Source organism: Lipotes vexillifer, unplaced genomic scaffold, assembly GCF_000442215.2.
Source record: "Lipotes vexillifer unplaced genomic scaffold, Lipotes_vexillifer_v1.1 scaffold129, whole genome shotgun sequence".
NCBI lineage: Eukaryota > Metazoa > Chordata > Mammalia > Artiodactyla > Lipotidae > Lipotes > Lipotes vexillifer.
In genome coordinates, this window is record NW_006777287.1 from 1,017,665 (window position 1) to 1,035,108 (window position 17,444).

At 39.8% G+C, this 17,444-nt stretch overlaps 1 protein-coding gene across 3 annotated transcripts in view; it reads right to left on the reverse strand.

Annotated features, from left to right (window-relative positions):
• Nucleotides 1–17,444, reverse strand: part of SYN1 (synapsin I) — a 45,987-nt gene that overhangs the window by 16,458 nt on the left and 12,085 nt on the right. For all 3 annotated transcript variants that reach the window (XM_007450854.1, XM_007450852.1, XM_007450853.1), the window contains exons 2-5: nucleotides 15,777–15,834; nucleotides 15,582–15,673; nucleotides 13,522–13,678; nucleotides 13,261–13,350 (exon numbers count right to left, since the gene is read on the reverse strand). In XM_007450854.1, the coding sequence (XP_007450916.1) occupies nucleotides 13,261–13,350; nucleotides 13,522–13,678; nucleotides 15,582–15,673; nucleotides 15,777–15,834 (397 nt within the window). The remainder of the gene's footprint in view (nucleotides 1–13,260; nucleotides 13,351–13,521; nucleotides 13,679–15,581; nucleotides 15,674–15,776; nucleotides 15,835–17,444) is intronic.

Genomic DNA, 17,444 nt, shown 5'->3' on the forward strand with positions numbered 1-17,444 from the left:
CCTGCTGAACATCTGTGGAGAGCTACAGCTCTGATGAATGGACGTGGGGCCACTGGTACCAGAGGCCCAGTCTCAGTGTCCTTTCCCTGCCACCACACCATGGGGGCCTCCCCTGACCCCAGGCCCCTGGAAAGTAGTAGTGTTAATTAAATGTTCCCTGAATCTTCTCTTGATTGGGGGTGAGCTGGGCCAGGGAAAAGTCATGCTCCAACTCCCCCCACCCCCACTGTGTCTCCAGGCCCTTGCCATGAGTTCCGACTTCCTGCTGGTCCCTGCTTTGCTCCTGGCTCTATCCCTGACCACCCTTGGGCTGGCCCTCATACTGCTTATTGTAACTCAGACGTGGGTAAGTCTGGGTAGACCTCAGAGAATCCTCCAACGCAGGGACTCACAGTGAGGTTCCAGAAGGGTGGATAAAGCCCCTTGAGGTGGTTGAACCTGGATGGTAGCTGCTCTGCAAACCTTTTTTTCCCAAGAGTCTTGGGGACAGGGAAAATCTTGAATGTTTGAACCCCAAGGGGTCCCCTGACACATTTCTCCCACCCTTAGTCCTTGTGGCTTAATTCCTGGGTCTTCTCACTGAGACCATGAGGCATTATGAGATCAAGTAACCAGGGCTCCCTGCTCACCTCTTCCCTGTACCCACCTCCCCACCAAAATACAATCCCCTACCTTGCTCTGACTGAGGGAATAGGGTGGGTCTTTGAGATCCAAAAGCTAATGATGCGATACTAAGACCCAGCCCCTCACCCCATAAATGCTCCTCAGTCCCAGTGTCCCTCTCTCTTTTCCCCCCTCACAGACAATCAACGTTCTGAAAGGGGTTCTGAAACTCTGGGTCATGAAAGTACCCAAATATAAAGAGCAATGTGGTTGTATCTATCTACACACCCACCAAGAACAGTGGTGGTGACATCCATGGGGAGAAGTTTTCTTCTATTTCAGGTCAGCCAGCCTGTCCCCACCCTGCATGGACTCCTCATCCTCAGACTTCTGGCTCTGTCCCAGCCCTGGAACAAAGTGCCCCTCCCTGGGGCATTCTTCCACCAAATACTCCCAACCTCAGGATACTGTGCTCCTGATTTCAGCCAACCACAGCAAATTCTGTCCCTGACCCATAATGCCCTGGATCTTTGGGACTGACCACCTGGGGATCACAATCTGTCCCAGCCAAATGACATCTGGTCACACTTTACCAACCATCAGGATATGGCATCCATCCCCTCTAGGCTCTTTGAGGGTTGGGAACCTGCACTGAGTTGTGTAGCCTTGGAAGGGGCTCGGGAGGAGTATATCAGGAAAGTATCTTGAATATCTACAGGTAAGGATGCCCGGGGCCTTGAGTGTGCCCCTCAGGTATGCCTGCAGCCACAGCTCCAGCTCCTCCCTGTTCTTTCTGCTCCCTGTTCCTGTTTGCTGGTCCCTACTTCCTCTCCTGATCCCCTGCCCCTGCTCCTTCTCTGTGTTCTATCCCCCCCACCCCGCCCCGCTGCTGCACCCTCTCCTCGCTCTCTTCTTTCCTCTCTGCTCCCCACTCCTCTTTGTTTCCTCGCTGTTTGCTATTCCCTTTCATGGGTCCCTGGCTCCCCTGCCTATCCTTAGCATCTGTGGTCCTTCTCTTCCAGGAGCAGAAGCTATGAGGAGAAGCGAGTGGAGGAGTGCCCTGCCCAACCACCCCTAGGTGCCTCCCTGCCACCCCCGCAAAGCCACATACCTGAGTCCCAACCTTGCACCAGTGTCCGTAGAGGGACCTCTGTTTATCTGAGCACTGGCAAGAAGAACATGAAGCCATGAACTTGGCTCTCTTCCCCGGTGACCTGATATCTGCTATTGAATCTTCCTGTACAACAGCCTCTGGCCTTGGACCCAGACTTCTCTTCAGCCACAGTGGGCTGGGGACGCTTCACCTCCTTCAACTTCACAAACAAATCTAAGCCCATCAACCTCCCCCCCCTACCCCCTCAAGCCTCCCAAAGACCACCAGCTTCTAACTGTGCTAGGGATCTATCTGGTTTGTGTTGTGTTTCTTGATCTGGGTGCAGAAGACAGGAGTGTGTTCACTTTGTGAAAATTCAATGAGCTGTACACATGATATGTCCCCTTTTCCGAACTTGTTATACCTCAATGAAATTGGCCCCTCAAAACAAAACCCCATAAGCTACAAGAATATACTGTACAGCACAGAGAATATAGCCAATATTTTATAATAACTGTAAATGGAGTATAATCAATAAAAATTGTGAATCACTATGTTCCACACCTGAAACTAATATAATATTGTAAGTCAACTATACTTCAATAAAAAAATAATCAGTGAAAAAAAAGAAAGGGAAGAAAAAGAAACCCCCACCCTCTTGACATATCTCCCTCGTTCTTTACTTCAATTGCTCCCTCACTCCTGCTCTCTCTCTTTTCACACAATCCCCACATCCCTGACCTTGTTGATTCTCACCCCAAAGCACCCTCTCTTTCCTCATAGCACAGGGACCATGAATCCTGAGCCCAGAGAGGGGACTGGATCCAGAGAGACCTTGGTGTTGGACTCCACCTGTCACATCATGAACCCTCTGCAAATATTTGCTGAGCCACAAATCACCTGGAGTGTAGGCAGCAAGGGAAGGGAAGTCCTTATTCCCATAGCACCCCACCCTCTAGGTCTGCATGACCAAGATGATGTAAGTAGATCACCAGGCTAGGAAAGTCGGGGTGAAAAGAAGTCAAACTGTGCTTCACAAGATCTTCCCTGTGCCCCACCCCTGACTGATGACTATTTAGACACATTGAGCTGAGTATCCCTGAGGATTCCTGGTGGTCTCCAAACTGGATGGGAGTAGATGGGGTAGGGGGGCCAGAGTCCTGATATGTGTCTTCCAGCTTCAAAGTACGGGGTGGTGCAAGACTGTTCCCACAAATCCAGGCCTAGCTTTTGTCCCTCCATGCTGCACAGTGGGGTTGGGGACAAAAGAGGAAATAGGGGAGGCAAGCTGGCCTGTGGGAAGTCTAATGCTTCTGCCACCACTCGCCACCATTACCCACCATTAACTTTGTCTTCTTCCTGGCCTCTGAAGTCCTATTCTTTCTGTCCCTTGACAAAAATAGCCTCTGCACAGCTACAGACAGCCAGGAGGTGCATCTGCCCTACTAGATATCAGGAATTAATGAGAAAATATAGTTATTAAGACAGTACTGCACTGGAACAGGTATAGAGAAAGTGACCGATGGAGTAGAACAGAGAGTCCTGAACTTGCCCCCCACATATATAGGATTTTAGGATATGACGGAGGTGGCATACCAGATCAGTGGGGAAAACAGTGTTGCCTATAAGGAAAAAGATGAAACTGGATCCCTACCTATCTCACACTGTATGTGAAAATCAATTTCAAGGAACACATGTAATAAAGATGTTTGGAAGAGTGCTACTTGATTGCTACATTGAGAACAGTGTAATGTAAGTGAATGGATGTGATGACCCCTCTGTAATGCATGTAGAGAAGCGTTAAAGAAAACATGTAATAAAGATGTTTGTAAGAATGCTAAAAAGAAAAGGAAAATCAACTTCAGATGGATGAAGAACTTAAATGTCAAAAACAAAGCTTGCTACTTTTATCATCTACTAAGTTTCCATATGTACATGGATCTAAATCTGGGTTTTTAATTTTTCTTCTTTTAGTCTGTTAGTCTATCTATTCATGTGTCAGCATCATATTGTTTAAATTAGAAAAGCTTCATAAAATGTTTGCTGGCAAATGCACTAAACTCCTTGTAGGCTGGTAGGGCTAGTCCCCTCTCATAGCTCTTCTTTTTCAGGGTTTTCCTGGCTATTCTTGCATGTTTGCTTTTCCATATGAACTCTACTATCAACTTGTCCAGCTCCAGATAACAGCTTATAGGTATATTTTGGGGGATCACATTATATTTATAAATTAAAAATAGAGACCTAAGAAGGGGAACTGACATCTTTATGATGTTAATTAATCCTATCCACAAATAAGGAATGTCTTTCCAGTTGTGTAAGTCTACCTTTGAGTCTTTCAGGAGTGTTTTAAACTTTTCCTCATATAAGTTTGCACACCCCTTGCTAAATTTATCCTGAAATATTTTATCTTTTTTGTTGTTACCTTAAATGGGGTTTTCTCTTCTATCTGGTTGTTTGTGTATATGAAAACTACTGATTTCTGTATGTTGACTTTATATTCTGCTATGTTATTAAGTTATTTTATTGTTTGAATTTGTTATTGGTTCTCTGGGGGATTTCCAGATATACTATCATATCATCTATTAATAGAGATATTTTTACATCCTCTTTACCCATTCTTGCATCTATAATTGCTTTGCCTAGTCTAACTGCATTGGTCTAATACCTCTAAGTATTGTACAGTGTTGAAAAGGAATGGAGACAGTGGGCACCTTGCTTTGTTCCTGACCTTAGTGGAAATGCTTTCAATGTTGTCCTATTAAGTTGATAATAACTTTCAGATTGAGGTATACAAATTTGATTATGTTAAGAAGGCATGAGTTGATTTCTGTTTTTGAATGATTTTATCATAATGGGTGCTGAACTTTGTTAAAGGCTTTTAAAATATCTATGGAAATGATCATATGACTTTCTCCTCAGATCTATTAATATGTTGTATTATATTAATACATTACCTATAACAAACCATCCTCGCATTCCAAGAAGGAAACTTACTTAGACAGTTATGCTATCTTATTTTCTTAATTTAGTTCTGGATTTGTTTGCTAATATTTTATTTAGAATTTTTGCATTGATATTTATGATTGAAAATGGTCTATGCTTTTCTTTTTGTGTTATCAATGTTATAATTGCTTTAGAAAAATAATGTGGAAGTTTCTCTTCATTTTCTGTTCTTTGTAACAATTTATGTGGCATTGGGATTAACTGGCCTCTAACAGTTTGGTAGAATTCCCCTGTGAAACCATCTGGGCCTGATGCTTTTTCAGGGGGTAGTTCCTTAATAACTTTATTTCTTTTACGGAAATTGGTCTGTTAAGTTCAAATGGGGTCGATTTTGGTAAACTGTTTCCCTAGAAAATTATCCATTTCCTGTAGGTTTAAAATTTTATCTGTGTATGCCTTTTTATATTTTAACTTTTGGAATCATGCTAACATATTACATTTAAATGCATAAAATTAAGTCAGTATAGATGGGAAAAAACCTAAAATTTAATATAAAGGGAAACAAACTATATTTGAAATAACATGAATAATATAACCATGTTGAATGACAAAATGAACTAGACCATGTAACATTTGAATACAGTACTTTGTATATCCTCATCTAAAGACATAAAAAGGGCAAACAAATCTCAAGCTATACCTTACTACAGTTGTTTTTCACAGTGGTACAGGTGTTGAAATTCTAAAAATACTTTCTGTGTATTGTAGGATTGAGCAAATGAGTAAATATATTGATGATGTTGGAAGCTAGGGTTCTCAATGTTAGAGAAGAGAAATATAAATATAGAAAGGGGGAAGGCTAGAAGGAACCCTATGTTGTGTTGGATTAGAATTGAAAGTATCGGGGATCCCAGCTCAAAGAGAAGAAACTCCTCCCAATTCCCTGGTCCAACTGATTGCTGATCACCAGGATCCTGTGAGTTTCTGCCCAGAATGAAAAACAACAGTTTTCATCAGATACACCACACTAATACTGGTAGGAATGATTCCCTCCTGCTGTTCCAGTGACTTGCTGATCGGCGCCCTTTCTCCTTCAGTGGGGCCAACCTGCACCAGTGAGACAATGTGGTGAGGCACCTCCTGTGGATAAAAGGCGTGTAAATCCAGACCCTTCTCCCTCCATTTTCCTGCGTGTGATCTTGAACCAGTCAAGGGCGACCCTCTCTCCATGGCTTCTGTTCCTCTCAGGCTCACATCCCCCTGTCTCCCAGAGATGCAGGAAGGAGGAAAGTGTGTGAAGTAAACTCTGAAGAAGTCCCAGATGAAGTGACACGGCCAGGAAATTTCAGACTAACAAAACTCTGGGGGAATTTCATGACATTGGAAACACAAAGAATCCAATGTGGAAGGCTGATCCAAACTTGGCAAGGAGGATGACAATTTACAAAGCATAGAAATAATGTTGGCTCCCTGTCATCAGGTATGCCATGAAAAGAAGGCAGTCACTGCTCACACTACTGTTGATAAGTTTATTATAAAGAAATAAAACAATTTAATTCTAAAAAAAATAGAAAGTATCAGGGGCATTCCCTGGCAGTTCAGTGGTTAGGACTTGGCGCTTTCACTGCTGGGGGCTTAGATCCCTGGTTGGGGAACTAAGATCCCACAAGCCGTGTAGCCAAAAAAAACCCCCAAAAAGTATCAGTATGAACACATTTCATATAATTTCATATATATGTATATATAAAATTTCATATGTATATATTTCATATATATATAATGAAATTTCCTAAGCCCTGCACAATGAGAGGATCTAGAAGCAAGGACATTCCAGTAGCAATGAGTACATCTAGCTCCCAGATCCTGGCTTTGAAATACCATTATCCTAGGGTTGTGAAAGAACAAGATATGCCTGGAGGTGATGTTGGCCGAAATGCCAAGTAAGGGCCTATAAAATTCCTCTCCTCCATAAAAGCAATGAGAATATTGGTAAAAATTGTCACAATCAACTTTATCAGAACTCTGGAAACTGACCAGAGGTTTACAATAATTCAGGAAGCATTTATTGAAGAAAAAGGCTGAATCTCACTAAGAACAGTAAGTTTTGTGGCATTTGAACTTTTCCTGTTCCCATTTTCTTCTTCCCACTTCCACAACAGATTTTAAAGTCAACACCCTTGCAATTCTGATGAAAACACAGCAGGCTGGCTAGCAGCCAATGGAGGAAGCAGAACAGGGTAGGAGTTCCTCCAAAGCCCCATTCCCAGAAACTATCTTTATTTGACCTGTATGGCACTTCCCCAGAAAACTCCATTCACAGGACTTGTCTATTTGACCTGACTCAGAATTGACCTAGTGTGAACAGTTTTTCTTGGGGGTGCTTTTCAAAAATAATCAGCAGCAATTGTTTAACACAGCAGCTGTTTGAGGCAACGGTTACAGTTAAGACAATCAACAAGCTGACCAAAACTTAACAGAAAAATCTGAGTAATAAGATGTTCATAGGAGGTTTTGAAAAGTTCTGACATATTCCTAGGAATCTAGAAAGCCATAAATATGCATAATGCTGTGTGCATGCCTAGGATCTCTGGCTGACCTTGAGGCTCTGCACAGGCAGGAAGTAAAGGCTAAGGTAAAGTTGTAAACAGCCTGCCTGAACATTGAAGGCATGCCCTCAGAGCTCATCAGCAAAGGCTGGGAGACTTACTAGATCCAAGTGTTTAAAGAAATATCTGTCCAATCATTAGTTGACCACTAAGCTAATAAAGCAGAGACTTCAATGACCATATATGACAAAGAATATAGACTTTACAGAATTAGTTCAGGAAAGTCCCTAAAAAAACCCCCAAAGAACAACAAAAGAAAACCTTGGGGAGGAGGGGGAATCTGATTTCCAGAGCTGTCACATTATATTATTTAAGATATTCAGTTTTCAACTAAAATTTATAAGACATGCGAAGAAACAATAAAGTATGACCCAAACACAGAAAAATAAAGCAGTCAGTAGACACTGTCCCTGAGGAAGTCCAGATGTTGGAATTAATAGACTACAAATCAACTACCTGGAATATTTTCAAAGAACTAAAGGAAACCATGTCTAAAGAACTAAATGAAAGTATAAGAATGGTGTTCTAACAAACAGAAACTATCAGTAAAGAGATAAAAATTATAAAATAATAGAAATTCTGGAATTGAAAAACACAATAACTGAAATGAAAAATTCATTACAGGGGCTCAACAGTAGATTTGAGCTGGCAGAGGAAAGAATCAGCGAATTTGAAGATAGGCCGACTGAGATTATCCAATCTGAGGAGCAGAAAGAAAACAATAACCAAAATGACTGGAGCCTCAGAGGCCTGTGAAACACCACAAGCATGTCAACACACACATATTGGGAGTCCTAAAAGGAGAGAGAAAAGAGAAAAGTGAAATAAAGAATATTTGAAGGAATAATAGCTGAAAACCTCCCAAATCTGATGAAAAAGATTAATCTGTACATCCAAGAAGCTCACTGAACTTCAAATAGGATAAACTCATAGAGATCTACATCTAGGCGCATCATAAACAAACCTATAAAAGTGAAAGACAAAGAGAGAATCTTGAAGGTAGTAAGAGAGAAGTGACTTTTCACATACAAAGGATCTTCAGTAGGACTGACAGCTGATTTCTCATCAGAAACCTTGGAGGCCAGAAGGCAGTGGGACAACATATTCAAAGCACTGAAAGAAAAAGACTGTCAGCTAAGAATTCTATATCCTTCAAAACTATATTTCAAAAATGAAGGAAAAGTTAAGACATTCACAGATAAGCAAAAACTTAGATAATCTGTCACTAGCACACTTCTCCTACAAGAAATGCTAAGAGAATCCTTCAGGCTGAAATGAAATGACACTAAACAGTAACTCACATACACGTGAAGAAATAAAGAGCACCTGTAAAGGTAACTACATAGATAAATATAAAAGACAGTGTGAATGCATTTTTTATTCGTAATGCTTTTTTCCTCCTATCTGATTTAAAAGGTAACTGCATCAAGCAATAATTATAATTCTATATTCATGGGCATATGATGTGTAAAGATGTAATTTGTATGACAATAATAGCACAAAGGCAGAGTGAGGGAATAAAGCTATAAAAAGGCAAAGTTTTTTTAATACTATTGAAATTAAATTGGTTTTAATTAAACTGAGAGTGGTATAAATTAAAATGTTAATTGTAATCCCCAGGGAAACTACAAAGAAAATAATTTTTTAAAAAACATGGAAAAAGAAACAAGAGAATTAAAATGGCACACAGGAAAATATCTATTTAACACAAAAGTATGTATTAATGGAGGAATACAGGAACACAAAAGGCATAAGAAATATAGAAAACAAATAGCAAAATTACAAGCATAAATTCTACCTTATCAGTAATTACATTAAATGTAAATTCATTAAACACTCCAATTAAAAGGCAGAGATAGGCAAAATAGATGAAAAACATGACATAATTATATGCTGTCTATAGGAGACACACTTTAGATTCAAAGATACAAATAAGTTGAAGGTAAATGAATGGAAAAAGATTTACCATGCAAATAGTAACCCAAAGAGAGCTGGAATGGCTATACTAACATCAGATAAAATAGACTTTAAAACAAAAATTGTTACTAGAGATAAAAAAGGACATTTTATACTGATAAAAGGGTCATTCCATCAAGAAGATATAACAATTGTCAACATATATGCTAACAACAGAGCCCCAAATACATGAAACAAAAAAACAGGCAGAACTGAAGGGAAGAAATAGACAATTCAATAATAATTGTTGGGACTTCCCTGGTGGCACAGTGGTTAAGAATCTGCCTGCCAATACAGGGGACACAGGTTCAATCCCTGGTCCAGGAAGACCCCACGTGCTACGGAGCAACTAAGCTCGTGCACCACGACTACTGAGCCTGCACTCTAGAGCCCGTGAGCCACAACTACTAAGCACATGCACTGCAACTACTGAAGCCCGTGTGCCTAGAGCCCGTGTTCTGCAACAAGAGAAGCCACTGCAATGAGAAGCCCACGCACCACAATGAAGAGTAGCTCCCGCTCGCTGCAACTAGAGAAAGCCCATGCACAGCAACAAAGACCCAATGCAACCAACAAAAAAAGCAAAAAACCAATAATTGTTGGAGATTTCAATACTTCACTTTAAATAATGGATAAAACAACTAGACAGAGGATAAACAAGGAAAGAGAAGACCCAAACAACACTATAAACCAACTAGACCTAACAGACATCTATAGAACATTCCATCCTACAACAGCAGCATAAATATTCTTCTCAAGGGTACATAGAACATTCTCTAGGACAGACTATATGTTAAGCCACAAAACAAATCTCAATAATGTAAAAGAGCTGAAATATACAAAGTATGTTCTCTGACCACAACTGAATGAAATTAGAAACCAATAACAGAAGGAAATTTGGGAAATTCACAAATATGTGGAAAGTAAACAACACACTCCTAAATAACCAATGGGTCAAAGAAGAACTCACCATGAAAAGCAGAAGATACTTTGAGATGAATGAAAATGAAGACAACATACAAAAATTGCTTATAGGGAAATTTTAGCTGTAAACATCTACATTTAAAAAGAAGAAAGATATCAAATCAATAACCTAATCTTCTTAAGAAACTATACAAAAAACAAAAACAAACACCAGAGCAAGCAGAAGGAAAGAAGTAATAAAGATTAGAGTGTAAATAAATGAAGTTGAGAATAGAAAAACAATAGAGAAAATCAATGAAACCAAAAGTTGGTTCTTTGAGAAGATCAACAAAATAAGCAAACTTTTAGACTAAGATTTTATTTATTTTTAAAACTAAGATTTTAAAAAAGAGAAAACTAATTACTAAAATCAGGAATGAAAGAGACATAACTACTGACCTTAAAGAAATAAAAAGGATTATAAGAGAACACTATGAACAATTCTATGCCAACAAATTAGAAACCTAGTTGAAATGGACAAATTTCTAGGAAGACACAAACTCCCAAAACTAATTCAAGAAGAAATGGAAAATCTGAATAGACCTACAATAAGTGAAGAGATTGAATTAGTATTTAAAAAAACAAAAGAACTTCCTACAAAGAAATACCCAGGACCAGATGTCTTCACCAGTGAAGTATGCTGAACATTTAAAATAAAATTAACACTAGGGACTTTCCTGGAGGTCCAGTGGTTAAGACTCCATGCTTCCACTGCAGGGGGCACGGGTTTGATCCCTGGTCAGGGAATTAAGATCCCACATGCCGCACGGCACAGCAAAAAAAATAAAAAAATTTAAAAATTAAAAATAAAATAAACACTAATCTTTCATTAACTCTTCCTACAAATAGAAGAGGAGGGAACACTGTCCATTTCATTCTATGAGGCTACTATCACCCTGATACCAAAACCAGACAAAGACATCATAAGAAGACTACAGATCAATATCCCTTATGATTATTGATACCATAATTTTCAACAAAATACTAACTGAATCCCATAGCATATAAAAAGGATTATATGTCAGACCAAGTGGGATCTGGCCGAAGAATGCAAGTGTGGCTCAATTTGCATGAAAATCAATTAATGTAATACACCATATTCATAGAATGAAGGACAAAAAGCCGTATCATATCAATAAACATAGAAAAAGCATTTGACAGAGTCCAGCATCCTTCCATGATAAAAACACTTCAACAAATAAAGAATAGAAGGGAACTTCATCAACACTTAGGTAGCAGTTAATAAATGTCAGATGCACTGTTGTAACCACTTTATGTTCATTAAATAATTTAATTCTCACATTAACTCTGTAAGGCAGGAACTATTATTAGCCATATTTTACAGATGGGAAAACTGAGGCACAGAGCATTTAACTAACACTTCTTATGTTCGGAAGCTAATAAGTTGTGGAGCTAGGATTACAATACAGAAATTCTGACTACAGGGTCCATGTTCTTAACCATAGTCAGCTATACTATCTCTCAGTGAATGTAAAATAATAATAATAATAAACAAACTTGGTTTCCTAAGAACTAATGATTTGATCTTCATCTGTCAGTAAACTTAATTCATAGCACTGCTGACTTATATCAGTGACCATAATTTGTAATACTTGTAAGAATTTTTAATATTAGTACCAATGTTTATTTAAGTTGGTAAAGCTGGGTCAATATTGATATTTAATTGTAATTTAATTCATAAAACTGGTGATGTTTATTTATATAAGTAAACATAATTTGTAACATTGTAAAAACCTTGTCAAATTAGTTATAAAACTTGATGGCATTGGTAATGGTGATTCAATTTCTTTTTTTTTTTCCAGTTTCTATTTGTAACTAAAACCTGATTCATAACTGTGGTACTAATAACTTATACTAGTAAACATAACTTTAATATTAGTAATTATTTATGATATCAATGGGATGTTAGCCATATTAATAATTATTTCTGTTAGTAACTGTAGGATAGCTCAAAACATAGGTACTCATAATTTATATTAGTAATCTTAATTTGTAACATTGGCAGTAATTTGTAACAGTACAATGTTTGTACTAATAGTTTAATTTCTTTTAGTAACTATAGCTTAATTCACAACATAGGTACTAATCACTTATATTGATGATCTTAATTTGTAACACTGTAATAAACTGTAATCTTAGTTGTAATATTTGATGATATTAGTAATGATAATACAATTTTTATTATTAAGTATAATATAATTCAAAACAGGGACTTATAATTTATATTAGAGCATAATTTATAATATTGATAATAATTTGTAATAATAGTTATAATCTTCAATGATACTAGTAATAATTACTCAACTTCTATTAGGAACTATAATTTAATTCATAACATTGGCACTCACAATTTTTTATCAATAACAGTAATTTGTAATACTGGTTATAATTTATAATATTAGTGATTATATTTGTGGTAAAAGTAGCCAACAATCCAATTTTCTATTTGTATACAATCTAATTTTTAACATTGCTACTGATAATTTTTATTGGCAATCCTAATTTGAAACACTATTAACATTTCTATCAGGAGGAATATTTGGTAATGTTAGTAACAATGACTTGATTTGTATATGTAACATAATCTGATGTGCATCATTTTTTTTAAGTCTTTATTGAATTTGTTACAATATTGCTTCTGTTTTATGTTTTGGTATTTTGGCCGTGAGGCATGTGGGATCTTAGAATTATGGAACGCTTCACGAATTTGCGTGTCATCCTTGCGCAGGGGCCATGCTAATCTTCTCTGTATCGTTCCAATTTTAGTATATGTGCTGCCGAAGTGAGCACCATAATCTGAATCATTACATTAATTCTGTTAATTTACATTAGAAATCAGTTTTTTAATACTGGTGAGAATAGATACTACAACAGGATCAATGATTTAATCACACTTGTAACTACACAGTAAATTCCTGGTAGTAATAAACCCTATCACGAAGCAATGTCACCCTCCATGTGCATGTGCCGGCTGCACTCTCTGATAGCATACCACTGGTAATACATCCATTGGCAATACTATTGCAACAGGCATGATGCTTTTCCCTCCAGCTCACTCCCCTTCCCCAGACTCACCATCTCTTTGTGATTGGGGTAGAAGGTCTGATCGATTAGAGGGAATTCCTCTGTCCCCAGTTTCTTGTGCAGTCGAACCATCTGAGCGAACTATGAGAGGCAGGAGAGACGGGTCAGCAAGTCCCTTTACCTGCAGGGTGTCTCCAAGCTGGGACTCCAAGCTTCCAAACTTCCTCCGTTCCCCCAGATCACAGTGGTTTCAAGCTCCCGCATGCATGTATGAGCTGTTCCCTCTGCCAGTAGTACCCTTCTGTCACTTACCACCCAGGGCTTGTCACAGAAGTTGTAGACAGAATGCAAAGAGTTAACGCTGGGGATTCCGGCATACTGCAGCCCAATGACCAAACTGCGGTAGTCTCCATTCCGTGCCATGCTGAAGGCATGCTGGCGGATCAGCACGAAGTCTGGTTTCAGAGACCTGGGGTGGCAAGGGTAGAGTGTAGATGGTCCTCCCAGAAGCTCCCCACCACCCTTAGAATAAAGGTCAAGTCTTGAAATCTCCACAGCTCCTAGAAACTACACAGTGGTTTCTCACCTCAGCCACATACACAAGCTGTTCCCTCCACCACATGTGCCCTTCCTACCCTTTCCTCATCTGGTGGCCCTCTTAAGCCTTTCCTGCTTGCTCCTCTCCTCACCAAGGTGAGCTTGCAACTTGCCCGCTCAGCTCTCACAGCTCCCAGTCACAATCTCTCAGACTACTTCTGTCCACGAAGGATGCTGCCCAGAATAAATTCCAGCCTCAGGGCCTCTACATGGGCTATTCCCTCTGCCTGAAACGCTTCCTCCCTAGATTTCTACATGCCCCACTCCTCCACCTCCTTCAGGTCTTTCCTCAAATGTCTCTCACACTACTGGTCTACCTCCAACCAAACTGCAGACCCTTCCCCAATCCCTTCACCAATCCCTATATCCCTTTGCTGATATTTTTTCTTAGCACTTTGACATTTCCTTCTTTATTTGTTTATTGTGTGTATCCCACAGTAGAATGTAAGCTTCATGAGAGCAGAGGGTTTTTTTGTTTGTTTGTTTGTTTGTTTGTTTTTTTTGTGGTACGTGGTCCTCTCACTGTTGTGGCCTCTCCCGTTGCGGAGCACAGGCTCCGGATGCGCAGGCTCAGCGGCCATGGCTCACGGGCCCAGCCGCTCCATGGCATGTGGGATCTTCCCAGACTGGGGCACGAACCCGTGTCCCCTGCATCGGCAGGTGGACTCAACCACTGCGCCACCAGGGAAGCCCCGAGCAGAGGGTTTTTATTTTGTCTTTTTTGGGGTCTGTTTTGTTCACTGCCAGGACCTCAGCATGTACAACAGCTCCTGGCACACAATAGATACTCAATAAATATTTGTTGAATGTAAAATGCTGAGAGCAGCACCTGACATGCAGTAGATGCTCAAGAAATGTTTGTTGAATTAATATTTGGTTGGCCAAAATGTTCGTTTGGATTTTTCTGTAAGATGTTATGGAAGAACACGAATGAACTTTTTGGCCAATCCAATAACTGAAAAGTTTGGCTTGTGGTCTTCTGGGATCCTTGGCTCTTCTCCACAAGAGAAGCTATCTCCTTACATTCTGTGCCTAAGTTCTTTTTCTAAAAATTGGAATATAATTGGCATGTTATATGTCAATTATTCTATAAGTTTAAGGTGTATAACATGTTGATTTGATACATTTATATATTATAATATGATTGCCATTGTAGCATTAGTTAGTACCTCTACCATGTCACATAATTATTTCTTTTTTCATGGTGGGAATAATCAAGATCTGGTCTTTTAGCAGGTTTGCTGATTATGATACAATATTGTTGTCTGTATCCACCGTACTGTGGATTAGATCTCTAGGACTTATTTGTCTACCAGTTGCAAGTTTGTACTCTTAAACAACATCTCTCCTATTCTTCCACCCCACCCCCAGCCTCTGGCAATCACCTTTCTACTCTCTGTCTCTATTAGTTTGGCTCTTTCAGATTCCACATATAAGTGATAGCATACAGTATTCCTCTTTCTCTGTCTGATTTATCTCACTTAGCATAATGTCCTCAAGATCCATCCATGTTGTCACAAATGGCAGGATTTCCTTCTTTCTCATGGCTGAGTAACATCCCATTGTGTGTGTGTGTGTGTGTGTGTGTGTGTGTGTGTGTGTGTGTGTATCACTTCTTTATCCATTCATCTGTTGATGGATACTTAGGTTGGCTATTGCAATGTGCCTAAGTTCTTGCTCACAGAAGGATGGGAGGGGAGGTGGGGACTCTCCCTCAGCTCTAAGGGAGCCCTTATGCCTCCCCCATAATACCAAGGTAACCTTTTTACACTCACCGCACAACCTTCACCCCATTCCGAAGAACTTCCATGTCCACAGAGAATCCACCATTGGCATGAGCCACGAGGTTGAGATCAGAGAATTCAGCCTGGGAAGGAAAAAAAATCAGGGATTCACTCACATCACACAAAAAAGACCACTCAGTTTGCAGTCTGGACAGTTGACCCCCATGTCCACCTGCCCCAACTAACCTGTTCTACTTTAATGTCAATTTCTCCATGGATCTTTTTCCCTTTGAAGTATTTCGCCCTGAAGAGGAAAAGCAGAGCACATCCGTCAATGCTCCAATCTCAGGAAGACGAAACCCAGGCTGGTCCTTTGACCCCTTTGCCCCTCCAGTGCCACTAGAGAAACTATAATGTGATTTTTAATTGCTGAAATATTTTGAAAAACGGAACAGCTCTTTGTGAACAATGAAGTCTGTTGTAATCCTTGTGGAGGTATGTAAATGTCAAAGGAGATTGCAAACTATAAAACAAATTCTTAAAACACAGAGAGCAGGCATTTCCCAAAGTATGGTCTGCTTGTCACACTATCCGAAAAGCTTTGCAAAACAAGGAGTGCTTTGTAAAGTGTAACATACTTTGAAATTGCATGGAGGTTTGTAAATGGCAAAGAACCTTAGGGGGTATATATATATGGAGTGTGCCCAGGTATGTGTCAGCACCTATGTCTGCTTGTGTGGCCTGAAGCATCTCTCTGCTCTCTAGCCCTTTCCCAAGGAAGAACACATTCACCACGTGTGGTTGTGCACTGAGAGGGACACAGCAGCCATGAGTGGGCAGCTGCATTAGAAAAGGAGGAGCAGATTGAGGGGTGCAGGCTGGTGGGGGTTCTACAGAAGCCAGAGTCAGCCATGATGAGGGTGAGGAGGAATGCAGCTGAGAATGAGGGGAAGCCACAGGATCAGAGAGGCGTAGAAACAGCAGTAGATACATCACGAACTGCTAAGTCACTGTCCCTGGGCCCATTCCCATATGGGCTTCTCCCCCAGGCCCAGGATTCCTTCCTGACAGACTTCTCCACAGACAGAAGCTCATCCCCAATCAGGTTTCCCGTAGAAGAAGGCTGAGGGGAGGAGCCACTCCTGGGATTGCCTACATGCACACAATCAGGGTCTCTGATAATACACAGCACAGATTTTTCCCAAGAAATCCTGGGCTGGGGGTCTGCTCACATGGAGGTCTCTATGGCTTCAGAAATCTTGATTCTCCTTGCTGCCTTGATTTGGCCTTGCGCTGAGAACATCAACGTGAAAATAAGTTGTTCTATGGACTGGTTGATGGTCTCTGTAAGCCCATGTGCGTACAGCAGCAATTTGTATATATTTGCTGATGAATTATATCTGGGATCGGGTTGCCCTGTGACTCAGATACAAACATATGCCTATGATTTTATATACCCTGTGCATGACTGTGGGATCAGGACAAAGGTTGTTTCAGAGGAAACGCTCCTTTTTCAAACAGAGGTGTACTTTAACCCTAGGAATATACATTGTGACCCTCAGAAAATCCCTTTGGAATGTTCTGCCTCTAGGAAATCAGTGTAGCTTACACCAGTTTCTACAGATAATGAAATAAAATTGGATCCCAGTCCCTTTATTGCTGATTTTGAGACAACACCAGAAGAGTTAGGATTATTAAATTCTAGTCAAACTGACTCCATATTTACAGAGAAATTGAAACTTGGAAATTGGGCTCATGAATTTTGTTGGAAAAACAATGGTTTTATACAAAAATAATTGCTATAAACCTTTCTTTAGGTATCTGATCCCTAAAACCCCTAATTCAGTGAAGGTCCTGATTCAGTGAAGGTGAATTTTTAGATACTTTTATTTATTAGGGATATGTCTTATTAAT